The sequence below is a fragment of the Thunnus albacares genome, chromosome 15, assembly GCF_914725855.1.
Source record: "Thunnus albacares chromosome 15, fThuAlb1.1, whole genome shotgun sequence".
NCBI classification, from domain to species: domain Eukaryota; kingdom Metazoa; phylum Chordata; class Actinopteri; order Scombriformes; family Scombridae; genus Thunnus; species Thunnus albacares.
Genome location: NC_058120.1, coordinates 23,855,342 through 23,877,524, shown reverse-complemented (window position 1 = coordinate 23,877,524; position 22,183 = coordinate 23,855,342). Strand labels below are relative to the sequence as shown.

The 22,183-nt window shown below is 41.0% G+C and overlaps 2 protein-coding genes across 3 annotated transcripts in view; one reads left to right on the top strand and one right to left on the bottom strand.

Annotated features, from left to right (window-relative positions):
* exd2 (exonuclease 3'-5' domain containing 2) overlaps positions 1–1,710 on the top strand; it is an 8,486-nt gene extending 6,776 nt beyond the window's left edge. For both annotated transcript variants that reach the window (XM_044375296.1, XM_044375295.1), the window contains exon 10: positions 129–1,710. In XM_044375296.1, the coding sequence (XP_044231231.1) occupies positions 129–345 (217 nt within the window). In that variant the 3' untranslated portion in view covers positions 346–1,710. The remainder of the gene's footprint in view (positions 1–128) is intronic.
* Positions 1,287–22,183, bottom strand: si:ch211-168d23.3 (BRD4-interacting chromatin-remodeling complex-associated protein). Its single transcript, XM_044375297.1, has 13 exons — positions 21,914–22,183; positions 20,577–20,622; positions 20,310–20,352; positions 20,028–20,093; positions 18,282–19,820; positions 14,696–14,929; positions 13,490–14,153; positions 13,124–13,272; positions 11,717–11,775; positions 9,349–9,497; positions 7,635–7,729; positions 6,998–7,100; positions 1,287–5,330 (listed from the first exon to the last, which is right to left on the bottom strand). The coding sequence occupies exons 2-13, from the start codon at positions 20,615–20,617 to the stop codon at positions 4,615–4,617; spliced, it is 3,858 nt and encodes a 1,285-aa protein (XP_044231232.1). The 5' UTR covers positions 20,618–20,622; positions 21,914–22,183; the 3' UTR covers positions 1,287–4,614.

Genomic DNA, 22,183 nt, shown 5'->3' with positions numbered 1-22,183 from the left:
CAGTCGAGCTCTTGTAAAGATGCTCGTGTTCATCTGTTGGCTTGCAGGCAGTCTGTGTAGAGCTGTGTCAGTTTGATTGTAAGGAAGTTCATTTCCTCACCTTCTGACTGCTCCTCTCTCCTCTGAAGGATATTCAACGAGGCCTACGTGCCTCACGGCCTGAAGGTGGTGCACGCTTACGCTGAACAGGGCCTGCGGGGCCTGATGGACCTGGAGCGGCGCTGGAGACAGCACTTCCTCACCACCATGCACCCACGCCACCTTCCTCCTCTCTGGTCCGTCGACCACAACCACAGCAAGTTCCTCCGCAAGTACGGAGAGGACCTGCCCATCAAACTCAACTGACCGTCGGTCCCCACGCGAAGGACACAAGCAGCTACAGAACGGGACAGGGAGCTTGATTTCTTCAGCGGCCACTCTCACTTTTTTACAAGCCAAATTGCTTTTTTTTTTTTTAGGACAGAAGAGATTGTTGTTCTACCTGTCAGGATGAAAGCACTGATCTACCAAAACGAGTCCGAGTTGTCGCCAGCGTGTGGCTGCTGTCAAGTTTTCACTCTGGTGTTAACGAGGCTGTGATGAGCGCGTACCGGAGCGCCGAGTGAGACGCTGCGAGGTTTCCACCTGGACCCCCGAATGAATTCAAGCAGAGAGAGAGAGAGAGACTCTCCCCGCGGAGAGGAAAGCCAGCACTGAATCTGATAAACACTAATTTCACTAACAACGCCATGGTGGACGTCATGTGATTGCATATGGACACTTTTTCTATTAAGGAAAATGTATAATTATTTATGAAAAAAAAAGATATTGAAAATGGATTTACGAACTGATTTTTAGAAAAAGCTGCAGCCTGCTCTTAATTCCCCCCCCTAAATTTAATGAAAACTCCCAACACCCCCCCTGCAGGTTAGCAGCTTATTACCTCTATCAGTCTGGGAATAAATGATTTGCTTTGCAGAGAGAGGGTCATTTTAATATGACCTTAAATTATTTGGCGCTCCCCTCCTGCTTTTGTTTTCAGCCTATTGTCTGTTTTAAGTCAATAGATAAAAGGATGAGTTTCCCAGACGCATCTTGAAATGAGATTTCATCTTTGCCCTGTTCCTTTTTTTTAGAAGATGAGCTTCATGTTGAGGTGCCTTTGGGCCTGAATGTGTTCGTCCGTCTCAAGGTTTTGGTTTATTTTTTTTTTGCAGCGGGAGACCGATGCTGACCAAAGTTGGCTCATTCAGTTGATCAAATAAACTCCTGATGTTGAAACGTCCTGCTGCTGATTCTCCCGACGGTTTTGGGAAATCTTCATGGCTCATGTTTTAATGTGCCTCTTAATCCCCCCCAAAAAACCTGAGCGGAGACTCGTCGCAGCGTCTGGACGTGACCTCGTTTCAGTTTACAGCGGTTTCATCACGACGTCGTTTTTTTACAGAATCCAAACTGCACAGTGGAGGGGAAACAAAAAAAACAAGGTGCCAACTCCTGAGAGTGATTATAATAATTACCTTTAACACTAAACCCCCCCCCCCTCTCCCTTTGCAAAGCAGACTTGCATCTTTTGAGTGTGATAAATTTATTTACAGCATATGAGACTTTAAATTATGAAAACAGCTGCTTTGTCTTTGTTCATATTTGCTCAGATGTAAGCCCCGAAGCTGTCTTTGTTTTCCTAAATTGTGAATGATACAAATAATAAAAAAGTCATGTTTGTATTAATCCTCCAGTTTGTCATAAATGAGCTTAAGAAAGACACAACCACATTCACTGTTTGTTTTTTTATTTCTTACAAAATCACAGTTTAATAAATAGTCTGTAAAAATGAGTACAAAAGCAGTTTTCTTAACATTTCATATATGAATCACTCGTGACTTTCAGGTCAAAGGAGTCTTTAGTTGGATTTTTGTCAGGAATGACTTCTTTTTTTTTTTTTCTTTTTTTTTTTTACAATCTAGTTTTGCTGAATTAAGGCCTCTTGATTTTGGCATCAGAACAATCTGTCAGTCAAATGTTTTTTGTATCTGAAGTTGAATTAGTGTAGAGTTATGAGCTCCCCTGGTTTCACAGTTCAGTCAGGAAAAATAAGAGACACATTTTACAAATAAATACCAAAAATGGCTCAACATGCAGATGTAATCCCTAAATGCTGACAAAATGAAGCACATTTCTAGTGGTCAGTGTTGGACACTGCAGACATTTGCAACAGTAACAATGGCACATGAGGCTGCTTCATCGAAGGGGATTCCAGCAAAGTTGACTTTTTTTAAAAGAATTTTATCTTGAATTAAACAAGAGGAATTTAGACAAACTTTGGGACACGCTTGTGACTTTTGGTGGAATTCCCCTTTTTAAGAAGTTAAGTGGTGACGAGGAGTGCAATCCTGTGTTGTGAACGACACTCTGACATCTTTACTGCATTACAGCGAAACCTCTGTTAGGGTGGAAACACACCTGAAGTTCAGTTCAGTTTTTGTTGTTTTTTTTTAAACTCAACGACACTAATTTTTCAATTTTGGATCAAATTCTGTGAACAATCCTCTTGTGTGTGTCCACCCGCACTAATGCAGAGGGTTTCAACACTAAATTACTGCATATTATAACTCCTTTTGTTCATTCCAACAAAAGACGATTTTACATATTTAAAAAAAAAAATGACAAGAAATGAGAAGGCCTGTTTGATTTAGCCCCAAATCTCAACTTTTTTTTCCTTTTTTTTTTTGTTTTTTTTTTTGGAAGGGACAGGTTACTTTCACATTTCAGAACACTAGATGTTACAGTATTTAAAACATCACATTAATAATCTTTTCTTTGCAGATTCAATTTCCTTAAAGGTACACTGAATTACTATAAGGCATATTCTAAAACGTTTCCAATTTGCAAGTCAAACCTCGACCCCCCCTAATAAGCGTCTCCGAAAGCTCAAATTTTCACTTTATATTACAAAAAAATTAAAGATATTCTTGCAGCTTTTACATTTTGACCTTCAAGGTAAAAATCCATCTACAAAGAACATTTTGCACGCGTTTCATGTGGGAGTCGTACAACCAGTATAAATGGACCTCAACTCTCTCACGGATTTCATATGAACAGAATTCACATTTTTTTTCACACAGACCGATAAAAGATTGTCACGTTAACATAAGATGCTGCAAAACTCATATATTGCTCCACAACGGCAGCGTGGAAATAAATCTTCAGCTTTAGTACAGCGGGCTACAAACTGATAACTTAATAAATAAAAGAGAACTCAACCTCTAAACGTGGTTTGTATGAAGCGGATGATTCCTCCGGTTTTTGGTCAAAGGTTTGATGATGCAGAGAGGCTCAAGTTCTGTACAGTGTCTGTCGCGGGAAAAAAAAAAAAAACAACTGGTGATTTTCTTTCTCACACTGGATGTTTTTTTTGCACGGTCCTTCATGCCGTTAAGTGACCCTCGAGCCCTTGAAACAAGCTAGAAACGCTTTTTATTCTAAACTACACGGGCTTTGATGACAAAATAAGAAATCTCTCATTTCTGAAAAACAAATCCAACGGCGATTCGCATGACAGGCAAAGATCTCCCTCCTCACTGCACCACCACTGCTCCTAACAACCCTAACTCATTATTGCTTGCATGTTAATACATACAGTAAGGGAAAATCATTCTCGTCTCTGGAGACAGACAGAAAAACTAGAAATACTAAACAGACTCCAGCATGAATGACAACAAGGGTCCAAACTTAGGAGAAAAAAAAAAAAAAAAAAAAAGCACATTAGCACTGCCTAATTTTCTTTGTGCCCCCCTCGGGTTCTTTCTGCTTTAACGAGGACAGACTCCAGTATTCTGGGAAGAGACACGACACGGACGTTTGCTGGTGTATTCAGGATGTAGCAAGTCACAGATTCTTTGGAGTTTCATTCGATAAGCCGAGATGATGGAGCCTGCAGGATGTACTGTCCCGTCGCTGGATGCAATGTTTTCAACATGCTCTCTTTAGATCCACGCAAACTATTCCAAATGAATACACACACACACACATACATACACACACGCACACACACACACTCGTCACACACTCACAAACTTACTGCCTTTCTCGATGCAACTCATCTGAAAACATAATTGGCACAGATTATCAAAATAAATACCCTGGAAGCTTGGCACTATGCAAAAGAAAATTCACATTTTGAAAGAAATCTTATAAAAAACTATTGAATAATCTCAGTCTACTCCACGTTTTCGTTATCCTCACTATTACTTATATACTATATGCTGATGAAGGTTACACCAGTGTCGTAAACCTCTGAATGACTTAACTACCACTGAAACAATATAGCTCCTATTCAAATAGATTTTTTTTTCCACAAACATACATCGAAATGAAGTATCTAACATCTATCGGACTATAGATAGTGCTGTTGTCTGGTATGCATCTCTTTATAGTGCCTCTTCATTTTTTTTCCTCCTCTCTCTTCTTTCAAACAATCAGTTTCTTAAAAGTGATCTCTGAAACCCAGAACGAAATCTCTCTTTTAGTTCTGGGAACAGACAAGAAGTCAAGATTCCTCCTGTGTTTTTTTTTATTCCGCCTCAGACAGATGTTGTTCTGTGTCTGTGTGGACGTTTGTCAGAGCAGATTACCTCACAGGTGTCCCTCCAAGATGCTGGTGACAGCCTGGTCCAGTGAAGGGCCTGACGTGGCCCTGGTCGGGGCAGCAGAGGGGCCCTGCAGGCGCTGAAGCTCCAGGATGCTGTCGATGGCACTCTGTAGATGTTCACTGAGCATGTTGTCCTCTTGGAGGGGGGGAGGCGGCGGGCTGAACCGCTGCTCCAGCCGAGGCGACGCATCCAGCCTGTAGCATTTCAGTTTTGGGGCGCTGGCGTCTCGAGGAGGCAACTCAAAGCAATCAGCCTGCGGCTCTGGCATAGAAAGAGGATTTGGGGCTTTTATTTTAGCAAAGAGTGCTGTCTGTAGGACGTCCTCAGCAGCTTTACCGGGCGGAGGTCCGTTGGAGATCTCCTCGCTGTGCTGAGGATGCTGGGGTGCTCCGTTGGGTGCCTGAGAGTGGCGTTCGTTCATAGCTCCGCCGCCGTTGGTCAGCTGCCCCGTGTGGTCCCTCTTCAGTCCCGGGTCGCAGGCCGAGTTGTGAACCACCTTACGGGAGCCGGACTCCTGCTTGATGGTGAGCCTGAGAGCCCCGCGGGAACTGGAGCGGTACGTCTTGAGTCCCGGGGGCCGGTCGGACAGTCTGGTCCAGGCTGGTGGAGAGGAGGGGCTGCCAGAGGGTGGGAGGTGGGAGGGGCCAGAGGAGGGCGCACCATCAGGGGAAGACGTAGCCAAGGCCATCATAAATGACTCTGGAGGAAAGAGAAGTGGAGATAATTAACCAGCATCACCGTGTTTCAAACTCCACGCTGACCCACATACACAAAAGATTTTAAAGGGTCAGTTCACACAGATGAACAAATTTCCCAAATCACCTAATCTGACCAGGCAGAACGATTTTAGTTTCCCAGATTTTCACCTTAACCTTAAACCCAACACACAACCATAACGTAGAATCACCTGATTAGAAGGATAGAATAAATAAGTGGAGTAATTCCCGTTATTCTCCATGAGTTCAAAGAACTTTTCAAGATTTAAGACACATAATTTGAAAATAGACTGTCAAAAGCAAAATTAAGGACATTTATGCATATTGAACAAAAGTATGGCCCCAATCATATGTTACATCTTGCTTATTTAGAGACAAAAGATCTTTAATTAAGATCATTGACAACTGGTATCTTCCCATGACTATTAAAACATTCTGACTGGGCATATTTGTATGCATGACACAGTAATAAAAAAAAAATGAATTTGTTTTTCATAATTTGGCTCAACCAACCCTTTAATTCTACTGACAATTTCCAAAGACTGAAGATCTGCCAGGCTAAATGACATTTGTTTAAAAAGATGCACAAGATATTTTCCAGACAATTTTCTATTTGATGACACACAGTAAACAAAGCACTGGAACAGATTATTATTGTGTGTGATGCTATAAAACAGTGTGGAAAAGTGTTTTATTCAATGCTGAAGATACTTATTATAAAACTGTAGGGGGGGAATCTGCTCTGGATGAGGGTTAACTTGCCTTTATATCTTTCCAAGTTAATTACGGTCCTGCTTCTTTTAGCTTTCTGCACAATTCCCCTTTAATTTTAACTATGTAAACATCTGTCAAGTGACTCAGGATGAAAAAGAGTCTTTCAGCTAATAGATGCAATGTTTAACAATGTGCACTGTCCTTGCCTGTAAAATGAATAAATAAATGAATAATTTTTAATATATTTTTGGGCATTTTATACGTTTATTAGAGATTCTGACAGCAGAGATTGGACGGTGCGACTCAAACTAGAGACGCTGCAGCTGACAGTCAGTGTCTTAACCCCAAAGCCAGAGAGGCAACATAAATAAACACATTTGAGGTTTTGTTTTGTCTACCGTCAGCGATCACTTGAGTTTTGTATGATAACAGAATCTCTTCTATTTCGGGGTTATTATTCCCTCAGTGGTCCCTGCTGTCCACATGCAGCTGACATTTAACAGTTTTCAAGAGGTTCCTTCCCCTTTTCCAACTTTTTAATTAACATAACAACCCCGCTTTAATTTCCTCTCGCATGTCATTTTTTTCATCATCGTGTAGTCTCTCTCAGCACGACCCTGCTCCACATTTACACAGCTTAATTACACATTCACACCTGGGAGCTGCTCCCAGGAGCAAATATGGAGGTTAAGTGCTGCACTGAGGCGCCGCTAAATTAGTTTGTGAGGAAGAATGTCAAGATGTGTCACTAATTCCCCTAATTTCCCTGTCCAGATTTCCTGGCTGAGTCCTGGGATTTGAAGCTACATCTTTTTAAACACACACATTTATGCATTAATGCACACACACACACACACACACACACTCACACACACAGAACCGCCGTGAAATAAAGTAGGTGGTGATGATGTTTGTGTTTCCCGCTGGGACACTGACCTGGGTCTCTGCGGGCTCTCCGTCTGTCCTCTGCTAAAGCGTATCGCTCTGCCTGGAGGAAGAGACGCTCCAGCATCACCATCTCTGCTGAGGGACTCTCCTGCTGTGGAAACCAGTTCACATCCCATCACACACACTGTTTGTTCTATCTGCTCCAAACTGTACCAAGAAGATTACTTTGTGTTTGGTTCATTTAGGTCCGAGCTGCCGAATTACAAATGTACAACAGGGAAAAGGTCGTAATATTTCAATATTTCAGTAGTAAACAGATGAGAGCAGTCTGAAAGCTTTTGTGTGTCAAATGAGTGATGTTGATGACCAGAACTTACCGGTTTAACCACCTTACAAGTTTCCTTTAAAAATTACAACTTTATTCTCAAAATATTCTGTTTTTTAATCAAAAAAATCACAACTTTTTTCTCAAAAAATTACAACTTTATTCTTGAAATATCACAACTTTTTTCTTCTGCTTAAGCTTCTAAGCAAAAATAGTGATGAAGTGTAACTTTGTAATTTAAAATTAAATCCCAAATGTCACAATCTTTGTTACGTGAAACCTTCAGAACTGTTTGAGAATAAACTTTTTGAACTGACTGAATTGTGGGTTCATTAATATCAGTGATGCTGCGTGTCGTACCTGGGCTTCTCTAACCAGTAGCTGCCTGTATTTGTTGACCATGTCCTTGGTGCGTTTCAGCAGGAAACCAGACACGGTGTCAAACTCCTGGTCCACTGTGGGAAGAAGAACATCATCACACTCTGAATAAATATCTACATGAAATAATTACACCCTGATATAGGATTGATCCCGTCATTAGTCAAGTAATGTATGTATGAGATTAACTTCTACTGTCAGAAGACAAGACAAGAACTTTGCTCAGATATGAAACCTTTATATAGAAATGTTGGAAACTGTGCTCTGCTTTATTTTAATTTATTTATTTCATTTATTATATTTTTATTTGTTTTTTTGCTGTTGTTTTCTTTTGCTAGGGTGGGGGGATATTGTGCACATTGTTATAATGTTCATGTTTAATGTGTTTAAGTTTAACATTCAATAAAAAAAAATTAAATAAAGTAACATATGTATACAGTTATGCTTTACACCTAATTTGGGTTTTTGGATTTTTTTTGGATTAACCTTTAAATTTTCTTACCAAAAATAAAATTTCAAAAACAAATTTTTATTATTGACAAAGTGGGAAAAAAATCTTCTGAAACATGATTCAGATCATCACTAAAACTCCAGAGTGATATTACTCATATTATCATTTCTACTTCAGTGCAAAATGTTGCATTAGAGCTTCCTCAGTCTGAGGGCTTTCCACAAACAACCAGTGTAATCTTGATCGAAATAAATATGTAAAATATGTAAAGTCAGCTGCTTGAGAATTTATACCACGGCTCTTTTTGAGTCACTGTCCTCTATTTCTTGATTGTCTCGCCTCGCTTGTAAGTCACGTTGGATAAAAGTGTCAAAGTGCCAAATGACAAAATGTAAATCATCACACTGCGCAGAGTCTGTTGCACGCCAGTAAAGGGCTGCTTTTTCTCTGTTTTTCCTTCCTCATGTAGGTTGGTTACAGCCAAGGATTGTTTTATTCAAATTAATGATTTTGATACAACCATTTTGTCCTATTCTCCCCACATTCAGAGAAACCTTTTGTTGTCTACATAAATATTTTAAATTGTCAAATAAATACTACACATTTTCTGTTACATTCACATTTCTTCTGTTAATTTATTGTCACTGTGTACAGTCCCCATTGTCCACTATGTGGACTTAACGTTGTCCATCATACTGTATATCAGAGGATGACACACTGACTGGCGCCAGTTTCTAATTAAAAGATAAGATAAAATTTTATTCACATGAAAATTCGTCTTACATCAGATGCTCCAACAATCATCAGAATAGCATGATACAACATAAAATAAGCTCCAGCAATCTTCAAAATGACACAATACAATATATAAGCAACATCTGAGAAAACACTGAGTCCTTCACCTGTCCTGTGTCATACACACACACGAACACACACACACACACACACACACACACACACACACCTCCTTGTTGGTTGGGCAGACATACAGCTGTATATGCTGTAACAACCAGGATATATTGCTTATTTGTAGCATATCCCTGACGTCATTCAGTATCTAAGTTGTACCGTATGTGTTCTTGTTTTGTCATCTAAGGACTTAAGTTACCAGCTGCTGTCAGTTTGTTTTGATATAAACAGCAGATGGTTCAATTTGGAAAGAAACTTCAGTTAATATCCACAGAAAAGGAAACATGAATCATTTTGGCAGCACAGGTCAGAGAAAATCAACCGCAGCTCACTGACCTAAATTGAAGTCATCCTGAGTGGGCAGGTGACCGGCGCAGGTGTGGTACGGCAGCAGGCGTCTCACAGTGTCCTTCAGGGTGGTGAAGGCCGGGCCGGTGAACGGGCTCTGGACCGCTCTGTGGTCCAAACAAAGCTGCTGCTGGAACCTGACGAGCACAATGACGCTCGGTGTTAGTCGGAGCTGCTGTTGACAACAGCCTGAAGACCAGAGTCACTTTCATTTGAAGTCTTTTCTGTTCTGTTACACTCTAACGCAGACGTGATTCAGTGTGTACTCAGTTCTTTGAATATTTACCATTTAACATCTGCTGCTCTGAATTACAAGTATTTCCTAAGAAAAATATGATGCCACACATGAGCCCGGTAAGCTGGTATGAAAGCAATAGGCAGGAACAGTAGCAGTCATAATGGTGATGATAATGGCAGTAATAACAGTAGTATCTCTATTGTTAGTCAAGTAATTGATTAGTTAATAGACAGAAAAGTAATAAAAACAATTTTAATAAACTATTAATCTTCTAAGTAATTTTTAAAGCAAAAAAGGCCAAACATATTCTCTGGTTCTAGCTTCACAAATATGAGGATTTATTTCTTTTCTCTGTTTTATATCATTGTAAGTTGAATAACTTTGGGTTTTGAACTGTTGGTCGAACCAAACAAATAATTTCAAGATGTCACTTGAAGCTCTGGGAAACTGTGATGCACATCTTTCATTAATTTATGGCATTTTCCAGACCATTTATTCGATTAATGATAAAAAAATATTTGACAAATTAATAGACAATGGGAATAATTATCAGTTGCAGCCATAGTACTTGTAGTAATAGTATGGTAGAAGTAGTAGTGATGGTTTCATAAGTAGTAGTAGTAGCAGTCAGAGTAGCATTAATATTACTAGAAACAGCAGTATTCTAGTTGTTGTTGTAATGGTAGTAGTAGCTTTAGCAGTAGTAGAAGTAATAGATTTAGTCGTAGTAGGAAATATTAGTAATATTAAATTATAAGTTCTCAATTTTTCAAGTCTGTCCTAAAACAACAGTCATTAACATTGACTTTTTCTTGCTGTAATCATTCCTCCTGTTCATACTGACCATTAGAAGATCCCTTCATAATGCACTAACAATGTAAATGATGGAGGACAAAATCCACAGTCCTCCTTCTGTGCAAAAACGTATTTAAAAGTTTATCCGAAGCTAATATGAAGCTTCAGTCGTCCAAATTAGTCAAATCAAGGAGATATCTTTCAACGTCTCAGTCTTTTTAGTGCCAAATTCCCTCTTTTTGTTACAACCCTTCCACAAAGAGGGATTTCTTTCACTAAAGAGACTGTAAATGTGGCAGATATCCACTTTCTTTGATTAACTCAGACAGCTGAAGCCTCATATAAGCTTCAGATTAACTAAATATTTTTTTAATTAAAACGAGGTCTGTAGATTTTGTCCCCTTGTAAGCACATTTGGAGATCTTCTAATAGCAGTAAGCAAAATTTGTGTGAGCATCCATTTGGGCACCTGAGTATTGTCTTAAAACAGACTTGAAAAATAAACGTATCTTTAAGTAGTGGTGGTAACAGTAGTAGTGAATCACAGAGGACTCAGATTAAAACATTAGTCTGGATAACAGTAATGTGAAAGCAGCCATCTGTTAATAAATTAGTTAATGAACTGGATGATTTTTACTGAGGTATACAAGCTTCTCTGCAGCAGGACAAGTAAAATCCTGATGGAGCAATCAAGTCTTTAAAAAATCATTAGAGGTAGAAACAACTGTCCCTCTGTGTAACATAAACTGCTGTTATTACTGAAACAGATTTGGCTCTGTATTTATCAATGAAATTTTACACTTAAGTTGCAAGTAAAAGTAAAAACCCTTCATTTTTACTCCTACTAGCACATGCTTGACTTGCAAATAAAATTGAAGAGATCTCCAGAGGTCTCTTATGTTGGTTGAGAGTTGTCTGTTTGGGGCGTCGATGAAACAGAAGAGAGCACAAACCTATGAGACAGGTTTTGGAATGACTGTAAACTGTTGTCTCCAAATGCATATCTGATAGGATGTTACACTATTCTTTCTTTTTTCTTTTTGTATTTCAGGAAACAGAAAGAAAACTGGCATCGACTCTGTATACAATAATTTTCCATGCATCTTCATTGTTTGGTTTATTTCATGTTTCCATTTCAGCCAATTTCCTGTTATTAAAAGTCAATGACATCCATGTGAAAAAACAAAACAAACTGATGTGAGTCTGAGAATTATTAGCTCTACGCTTGAGTGAAGTTATCTATCTCATAGTTTCAGATCAGGATGTTGAGGATGAGGATGAGGATGAGTATCGGTCGCTGCTGTGTGTGTGTGTGTGTCTCACCTGTGTCTGCGTAGTGCTGGTGTGAGCCTCTCCTCTCTCCGCTGCTCCAGACCTGCCAGCTGGCATCCAGATAACATTTTGGATGAGATCAAAGGACGGGAGACAGGGGTGCATTTTGAAGTCATTAATAACAAGTTTGCTGCATTTAAAAAATGAATCGTTTCAAAGGCTGCCATCTCTATTGCAACACTGGGGCCGATTCACTCACATTAACAGACCTGCACACACACACACACACACACACACAGACACACACACACACACAGTTGTTTTTACTAGTTCAGGCTGATTAGACCTGATGCTGGATTGATGATGCTGGAATTACACGAGGGCACCAAACTACATGAACCAATAAGAATGACAAAGATGTACACAGGTAACAAGACTAATATGCGGTTTGTACAAAGTCCTCAGAGGTCTCATCAGGCACAATAAGTAAAAAAACACCTGTGTGGTGGATCATAGGTGTGTACGGCCTTTAATATCAGTTATTCTTAGTATACAACAAAATGCACAATTAAAAAATACATTATATATCATATAAAGGAGCAAACCAGTATATCTATATCTTGTTACATATGTTATGTTAGCATTACATTCCTTATTTTTATAAACAAACAGTTAGTTGTGTCCCATCCTATGTTTACGCCAGTAGAGTGTCTGCACGCTGGATTTCAGCTCCCATAAAGCAACGTTTCAACCCTACCGGGTCTTCATCAAGCAAATCACAATTTTATTTAATTCAAATTACCCCAAATTAAATTTTGTCGAGTTAAATTGTGTTTATGTAAATTTTGTCTATATCAAATGTGTCTATTTGGTCAATTACATTTTCTAGTGTTGCCTTGTTATACTGTATCTTTCTTTTTCAGTAATGTATATTTTACAATAAATAATTGAACTATTATTAATTAACTATTAAAAATTGAATTATTATTTTTTGGGAAGATATTTTGTAGAATAACTGACTGTTTTTGTGATACTTTTAGGCCCTGATAATGTAATAAAGAAATAATTTTACCTTGACATAAGTCATACCAAGAATTGTACATATTCTTTTAAGGTTGTAATTCTTTGATTGATGTGATGTCAGGATGATTAATTAATTTTTCACAAATTTTGTGTCTATATATATGTCATGTTGTCCATTTGCCTAATTAAAATCTGGTAGGTTTGAAATGATGCATTTTTCAGTCAAATACATTTGATGGAAGCTACAATGCTACTCTCTACTTCGTTCCTTTTTATTCTCTATTTTTAGCACATAAAGAATTGTAACTTTTGTAGACTTAAGATACAAGAAGACTAACATTTGCAATACAAAATTGGATATATAGGAGTCTTTTCCAGCATTAAGTTGTATTATTTTAAATTTATAATAGTGAATGGGTGTTTGCCTTCTCTCACCTTGGTGACTGTCTGCTGGCTGGTCGGGATGGGGGCACACTCCCTGGGAGCCGGGGGCCCGTGAGCCTGGACACTCTGGGCTGCAGGAGAGGGTGGACGGACATCGAGAGTAAATGCTTTACTCTCCACGGCCAAGGCAGCTGTTGGCTCTGAGGAGGGACACAAAATGATGGTGGAAGTGGTTGTGGTAATGATGATGATGATGGTGATTGGATTGCAGATTATGATGAAGTATAAGCAATGATTGTGATGGGTAACAGCAATGAAGAGGGAGAAAAAGTGAAAATGGTTAGAAAGACATAAAAAGCACCTTGTTTTGTGTCATATTTTAGTGGTGTGTTTTACAAACCAGCAGGTGAAACTCACTGTTTTGTGTGTGCTGTTGGACAGTGGAGTCGTCTCCTCCTTTGGAGAGACTCGCAGACGCAGCTGTGGGATCAGGCTGCTGCTGAGGCACCGAGACGCTGACATGCAGAGGGGAGTTTACTGAAGTATGGACCAAGGACTGAGGCTGGGAAACAGACGGCTGGGCCTGGAGCTTCACCTGCGGGTGGGAAACTGACGCCTGGACCTGGGGCAAAGGCTGGGAAACAGATGACTGGATCTGTACTTGGGTCTGGGCAAATAAGGCCTGTGAGACCTGGAGCTGATGAGGAACCTGGTACTGAACTTGTGGCTCAGTGTGGGGCTGGGGAGCTGTGGTCTGGGGGACTGAACTCTCAGGTCCAGGCAGGGTAATCTGAGTGATCTGAGGCCCAGCTGGAGGGGAGAACGTTGCTGAAGCTGCTCTCCCTGTATCCTGAATCGGAGGAGAGGAGCAGAGCAGCTGTGTGTCGTCGGGGTCTGAGGGAAGCGGAGAAGCTTCAACACACTGATCAGACATCCCGGTGCAGGCGTCCTGACCGGTGACTGCATGTGTCTGCTGCTGGGTCTCTCTCTCACTGGCCACGGGGGAAGCGAGGGACTCCATCGGCACCACTGGCAATGCTCCAACCAACAACTCAGATGTGATAGGAGAACTAAGTGCTTGCTGTGGTAAAAATGACCAAGAGAGAAAATAAATCACTACAAGTAGATAAATCTTACAGATATAGATATTATAGATCCTTTAGGGGGCTAGAGGTGTTATAGTTTTACTACATTAATTACTGTGTTATACTCCCTATCGAGATTTAGTGCTGTTATTTCACTGGTGATACTTTGTTTCTTCTTGGCATGACGGCAATTTTGTGATTCCAGTTTTGTTCTTACTGTAGTCTTTTTTTTACATGCCTCTGGTGTAACGCTTGTTTATATCGCATCATTCTATAATAACAAGAAATTGTGTTTTATCCAACACTGTTTTCAGACTTTCACTTTTGTTTCCATGCTGACTCCTGTCCTCAACCTTTTTTTGAACATGTGTTTAACTTTTAATAATATTGAATTATTGCCTAGTCCTATTACTAACACAATCATAAACTAAAACTATTACTATTAATATTATTTTAAACACATCACTGAGGAGGGGCACTGTCAGCATCAGCATTTCATCACTAAAAATAATCTGCAGGAGTTAACTGAAGCTCTGACCTGTTGCAGATGTTGCATAAAGGCCTGGTTTTGATTCATCGAGTGGGTCACCTCCTCCACTACTTGGGTCATGTCGGCTGGGGGCATCAAAAGTTTAGGCATCTCCACAGCTGGATCGGGGGCCAGAGGTTGTTCAGGAGGGGCCTGCAGGACTGTAACTACAGGAGGAGATGAGGACTGCAGCCTTGCAGCAGTGGGCTGCACTGCGACGTGCTGGAGAACATGTCCATAGGACTGCAAAAAGGAGATGACAGCCAAAAATAACAGAGCATTAAAACTCCTTCAAATACTTTTCAAGGTTTTTTTTGAGAGTGGGCCAGAGAGACTGGCTTTGTCACTTAAACAACAACCAGGAGATTTAGACAAAAACTTTAACAAACTTTTATTTAAATTCCCTTGATGATAACAACAATTTTAAGGGGTTGCTACTTGTCTGATGTAACTAGTATTTGAATGTTTTAATAAAAAAAAAAGAAGAAATTAAACACAGTATGAAAGACATATTTTAAAGTGTATGTCAACTTTGACTCACATAATGCAGAAAACTGGTTGCACTGCTTTACAAGTTGAAACAATCAAGTGTGTTGAAATTCTGGACACACCTCATTTAGAGCAAACTCTTTTCTATCATCAGTTTGAAGAAAAAAAAAACAGTTTTATATCACTTATTGGGGTGTAACGAAAAGTGTTAGATGCTCAAATGTTTTAACCCTTTATGAGCAGTGGAGCAGCAATTTTTGTCCGATGTACATTAAATCAGTTTTAGGACCAAACTTGTGTGTTATGTTTTAGCTAATAAATCCATTATATTCTAATTTCCTGCTGACCATTTTTAAGCATTTTCTACCATTCCAGACATCCTCTGGTTTCTGTTAATTTCCATTCTACATGAAAATAAGCTGACTTTGGAAAGTTGCTTGAATTGGTTAATCCATGAAAATCTGCACACATTTAAAAAAAAAAAAAAATTAAGTTATACTATCATAGTGAGGTGATAGATAGATTTTCCCAGTTCTGTGTTCATATATGGGATATCCAAGGTAATGCATTCTTGTGAACGAGTGTGGTATCCCATATTTCTAAGTCTTAAAAGTGATGATAAATAAAATGGCAGCTTATTTAGGATGGCTTTATAAATAAAAAGGAGACAATGTTGTTCCCTTCCAGTGTTAAGTGATGTCCATCCCACTCTCTCATAAAAGATACAATGATGGGTCGTAAAACTGTCAGCTGTAATAAATCTTAGAGAACTGTGATACACAGCATCAAGGGGTTTGAGGGGATGGGCAGCAGCATGCATGTAAATTACATCTGCAGTCAAGCACTGATAAAAATGATAAAAATGTTGCCTGTACAAACTACAACCTACTGTTAGAAGAGAGGCACTGCTTATTTCTAAAAAAAGAAAAAAAGAAACCTACTTTAAACTTAAGCCTTTTAGTCTGTTTCTCAACATGAGTTCTAAAAGACAATTTTTCATCTAACCAGATACTCAGGTATTTATAACATGGGACTTCTTTAATTTGAGCTCCAGTTATTGTACTAATAGTGAAACTTAGTCTTATCTGAATTTAGTAAAAGCTTAAGTTTAATCAGGGCCTTTTGAATAAACAAAATCTGACTTTAAATTAGACAAAGCTTTGTCAATAGAGGGGACCAATGAGTAAATTACTCATAATAATGAATAGAGCTGTTACTAACAAATGAGCCCAAGTAATTTATATCAATGTAAAAAGGATAGGACCAAATATTGAGCCCTGTGGCACCCCTTCAAGGAAGCTAGATTGCTGACCATCTGCAATTATTGCTTGAGTTCTACCAGCAACATAATTGTGAAACCACTTACATGCATTTGTGTCAAAACCAATTGATCTAAGTCTCTCCAAAAGAAGAATATAATAATAAAGTTTATGTGCATATTGATTTAAAAAGTTTGCAGTGCATAACCTCATAATGATAATGTAACTTTGAGAAACATTAATGCAGACTTGATGTTCAATGTGTTGGATTACACCATCCAAGCAAGTTTCATGAGTCTGCTAACTGTTTTTCATACTGAATGGAAATGATAAGAAATCAATGCACATCTGGAACAGTAAACAAAACACATTCAAACTGCAAAAACACAGCAGTATAGTTTGCAAAATTGTTAGCTGTGATGTAAAGTAAATGTGATTTCAGTCATGGGACTAAAACATGATAAAACACTGGTATGGTCCTTTAAGTTACTGTTCAAACTGTCACTCTATGCTATGAGTACAGTTCCAAGGTTATCCTGGTGTAAATCTGGTTTAAACTCTAACAACAGCATGTTACCTCCAGGTATGGTTGGGCAATATGATTTGTCAGCAGGTATATATGCCTCTGGATGAATTAAGTAATTGTGGCAGAAGTTGAAAACTAATGACCAGGAATGTGTTGGAATAGCCCCGTTTCCACCAAAAGTTGTAGGTACTTTGGACCCAGAGGAACTAATTTCAGGGACTAAACTTGGAACTTTCAAGTCCAAGAACCAGGTCGATCATGCAAATTAGGCCCATGAGGAATTTAAAAATGATGGCGGCATTTAGAGACGCAGTATTAACACATGAGGAAACAACAACACAGATTTGTCCTGTTCTTTGTATTTACTGCTGCATGAGTTGGATGAAATGAATGAATGAAAAGGAGAAATGCAGAGGAGGGGAATTAAACTAAAGCTAAGAGCATCTGTGTCCACAGTATAACATCTGTTGAGTATTTGATAGTTATTTATTTCTGCTTGAGAACAAATCCGCTGTGAAACATTCAGAAAATAACGTTTTAGTTCTCTTATTCACTGCTTTGCTCTCTCTACCACTGCTCCCTCTTTTCATTCATTCTCTAGCTCGCTCGATCACTCGCTGCTCTCTCTCGCTCACTCTCTGGTGCTCTCGGCTCACTCACGCTATCTCTTTTTTTCTCTCACTCTCTTTTAAAATGAGCTGGGAAGCTGACAACAATACCTTACTTTACTCTTAACAGTAACAAACGGAGAGAAATGTCTTCCTCTGGTCCTAAACTGGTCCTAAATCAATGCGAGGGTACTTCCTTGTTTTATGAATGAAGCGGCACACAAGTTGAAGCAGCCGTACTACAAACCCTGCCCCCAAAGTTCCTGTACTTTTGGAAAGTACTCCCCTGCCCCTACGGGCAGGGACTTTTTGGGGGTGGGGGGGGTAAAACAATCTCCCTGGAACTTACTTTAGACCCTGGTCCCTCTGGTGGAAACGCAGGTAGAGGAAGTGAGTTCCTCACAACGTTCTTAGTACCAGAGAAAAGATCCTGCAGTTAAAACACGGCTATTGACAAGATTTCTGCACCAATGTGATGAAGTATCTTCATTTTTAAGGTATTTCATTTGCTACATAAGCCAAAAAAACATTTCCCACTTGCATGTTATATCTACAAACATTTTCTCAGTTGAACTTCCCAAAGATCTACTATATCATGATATAATGTACACCTCTATTGCAATATGAAATTATATATACTGTGATAGAAGATTTTATCCACATCACCCCACCTGCCCTCCAGAGCTTGTGAGACTGAAGAGGTGGCACCTCACCTGTGGTAGTTGGTGGAAAGTCTCCTCTGAGCTGCTCCTCTCTTCTGGGACAGCTCTCTCTGGAAGCAGCACCACCGAGGCCTGCTGGAGGCTCAGCTGTCCTTCTGTCACTCCTGCCTGAGGAGCCTGGGCCTGGGCAGCGAAAGGCAGCCCTTGAACTACTGAGGGACCATTAACGATCGAGATGGAAGTGAGATCTGGGGGAAGCACCCCAGAGCTGTTGATCAAGGTAATGTGGTTTCCCAGAGCGGGACTGTGGACCAGGGTGGCACGCTGCCCCTGCCCTCCTGGAGTGTAGGTTCCAGCCAGCTGTGCCGGCATCTGGAAGACAGTAGGGGGCGCTGACTGTAGCTGCAAAGGTCCTGAAAGCACAGTGGCCTGGCGGAGAGCTAGCTGCCCTGCTGGGGTGGTGAAGACAGGGCTGAAGTTCAGCTGTCTTTGGGGTACAGTTAGGATCTGAGAGCCATCTACAAGCTGCCCACTGGAGGGAGTCACGCTGTGGACCGACGGGCCTTGGTGACTGGTAGTCAGCAGAGGTCGAGCTCCACTGGCAGGCTGGGAGATTGTAACAGGGCACTGGCCCGGAAGAAGGAACTGGTTTTGGCCTTGGAAGAGTCCCTGAGGCTGGAGCACAAAGGAGCCGCCCTGGTTCACCAGCTGCAAGCTGACCGGCTTTGGGAGCTGCTGGGTGGGCTGCGGTGGTGGAGCTGCAGGCTTCTGGACAGGAGGTTGAGACAGTAAAATATTTGGTGAGGCAGTTCCAGGTACAAACGTGAGGCCTGGAGTGGGTTTTTGCCCAGACGGCTTGGGGCTAATTTGAACCAGTCTGGGCTGAATGCTTATGGGCAGCTTGGGTTGAATGGGAAGAGGGGCACGTTGCAGAACGATGCCTGGTGCCGCTGCTGCTGCTCTCAGGGTTGGGGTGAAAAGAGGACGGCTGGTCACACTGGGCACGGCCTTATGGATGATCATACTGGAGCCCTGAACAGGACTCAGAGAGAAGGAGGTTTCTGGAGAAGGAGTAGGGAAAACATTTCCAGGCAGGAGCCCCATCAGCTGAGGAGGGGCAGCAGGTTTTAAAGAAGGGCAGCCAGGCCCGACAGCCAGGAGGGAGGGCTGGGGGGGCTCCACTGCTGCCTGGGTGTCTCTGGGCAATGCCGGAGTGACAGGCAAGGTCACAGACTTGGGTACAAATGGTACAGTGGGTGGAGAAAGGAGAGGGGCAGGTGAGTAAAGGGACAGACTGTCCCCTGGTTGGGCCAGACCTGCCTCCAGAGCCATGGTCTGCTCAGTGATGTCAGCCTCCTGCAAGCTCTGCTGGAGGATATCACATGCCACCTCCGCCTCCTCCGCTTCCTCCACTTCCCCCTTCTTTGCCTCACATCCAGGCTCCACAGCTGGCCCACCCTGCACCACCTGTGGGTCTTCTCCGCCCTCCGGCGATGACAGGAGGGCCTCTTCCAGGAAGGACAAATCCACACACCCGGGTGGAGGCGTGTCAGAGGAATCCCTGCCATCTCCCAGCAGAGAGACGGGGCTCTGGAGGGGACAGAAGAACAGTGGGAGAGAGGGAGAGAGGAACAGACAACAGGAGAAAGGACAAATAGTGAAAAAGAGGAGAGAAGTGTATAATTAGCAGGAGTTAACAGGAAGCTGTTTCAGGCACAGAAGGAGAGAAAAAAATGATTCTCCTCGGGGAAAATGTAGGTTGTTGTGACGCTGCTGGCTGTGGATCCAGACACTCACCGGGGCATCTGTGAAGAGGGAGGGCTCCCCAGAGGAGGAGTTAATGAGCAGGTCTTCAGTCTGCAGCTGGTGGGATGAAATCAGTCGATTTTAGTTCGGGCTCGCACAGTCGTGGTGAGAAATGCTTGCAGAATATTACATTAGGACTCTCACACTGTCAGCCCTCCTCCTCCACACATCTCACATGAGCGTGTGCCAAGAAATATTTCCATCTCAAATTTATCATTTGCACTATTGATTTTTTTTATTTGAGTCCCTCTCTATTTAAGGCCCTTTTGTTACCTCATTGGTCCCATGAAGGAAGTCGTTCAGGGCTTGGGGGTCACTGCGAAGACGAAGAGAGAGAAGAGATTATAATCAGAATCAAAATCTGTTAAATCCCTGTGAATATCTGGTGCAACAACAGGAGCAAAGTGACAGTTAATAACACATTAGACTAAAATATATGTACCAAGTCTTACATAGCAAGCAATGTTCAATTTGTCTTATCACTTTTAATGATCTCATGTTCATTGCTGCTGTCTCCGAGTAAGAGTCAGACAAACTCACCACAAAACATCAAGTAGACAAGTCCCATCTTCATCCTCCATGTCAACTGAGAGGAAAAGGGAGGAAAAGAGCAATCAGGTAGAGTGGTTGTGGTTAGATGGCATTTTTAGTTTACAGAATCATATCAACAGCATCACTGAGGTCGCTGTGTTTCATTATCTAAGAAATATCTCTGAAATCAGAGGCTTTCCGTCCCAGTCTGATAAGAAACGTATGCATCTCTCTGTCATGAGGGAGCTGGTCTTCCTGTTAAAACCAGACATAGAATGAAGCTCATTCAGAAAGCTGCTGCACAAAGACAAAAAAAGAAATAGACCAGGTCACTCTGGTCCTCACAAACTTCCACTGACTACTTGCTTTATGAATACAATTAAGATCCTTCTTTTGGTATAAAAAGCTCTTAATGGTCCTTTTACTCCACAGTACACATCAGACATGCTTTCACTTCACAAACCCAGCAAGCCTCTCAGGTCACATGACATCAGTCTCTTTCATTTACCTACAGCATTTTTAAACATTATGTTCAATTAAAAGCAACATAAACACCTTTTTATTTGGTTAAGCATTCTCCTTAAGCAACTTACTTGTGTTTCAGCATTGCTGTTCTTATATGTGCATGCTGTATGTACTTATTTGGCTTTATGTTATATTGTTTTATTTTCCTGTAAAGCATTTTGAACTGTGTCTGTATGAAATGGTGCCTTACAGATAAAATCTGAACATGAACTTTTTCAGTTCGATTTATGAAAAGTCAGAAAATTGTGAGAAATTCTAATAATTTCCGACAGTCCAAGTTGTCATCTTCAAATTGCTGGTTTTGTCAGACCTTAAGTCCAAAATTCAAAGATATTCACAGATATTCAATTTACAATGATAAAAACGAAAAGCAGCAATTGTCTAAATAGTTGTTGGATAATTTCCTGCTGATCAACTACATAATTAATTGAATAACTGTTTGATAGACCAGTGGTTCCCAAGGTTTTTTGTTTTTTTTTTTACCTGTGAAACCTGTAAATAAAGTAAGTCTACTTGTGACCCCTCATCACAGGTTATGAACTCAGTGTGGACTGTTTCCTTCTCAGATCACTTGAAGGATTTTTAGAGGCCAGAAAATGTGAATATATCCAGTATTTCAGAAGAGAAAGCAAAATAGGGAGAAAAATCTGAAGAAAAAAATATATTTTATGTAACAGAAATGTCTGGCAACACCTAAATGGGTCCTGACGGTGAAGCAAATTTCCATCATCCCATCAAGTTATAAACCGATTTCACCCACTGAACAACCCAAACTCATTGTCCAGGCGTCCAGATGGAGACAGACCACATAATGAACCTACTTCATATGTGAGAGGCCCCATACAGAGCGGTCGAGCTGAGTTCTGGTGGTGGCCTCATGGGAAGTCGTGGCCGGGCTTCAGAGTCTGGAGGCGGAGGGATGCCAGGCCGAGGCGGCGGGACGGAGACGGATACGGGTCCTCCCTCTGCTCGGGCATCGCTGCGTCTCGCGGTGCGGGAAGCCGGTGGGAAAGGCTGGATGTGAGGGGAGGGGGGGCACAAACACACCACATGCTGTCAGGTCACTTGAGGTTACCACCAGCCAAAACACA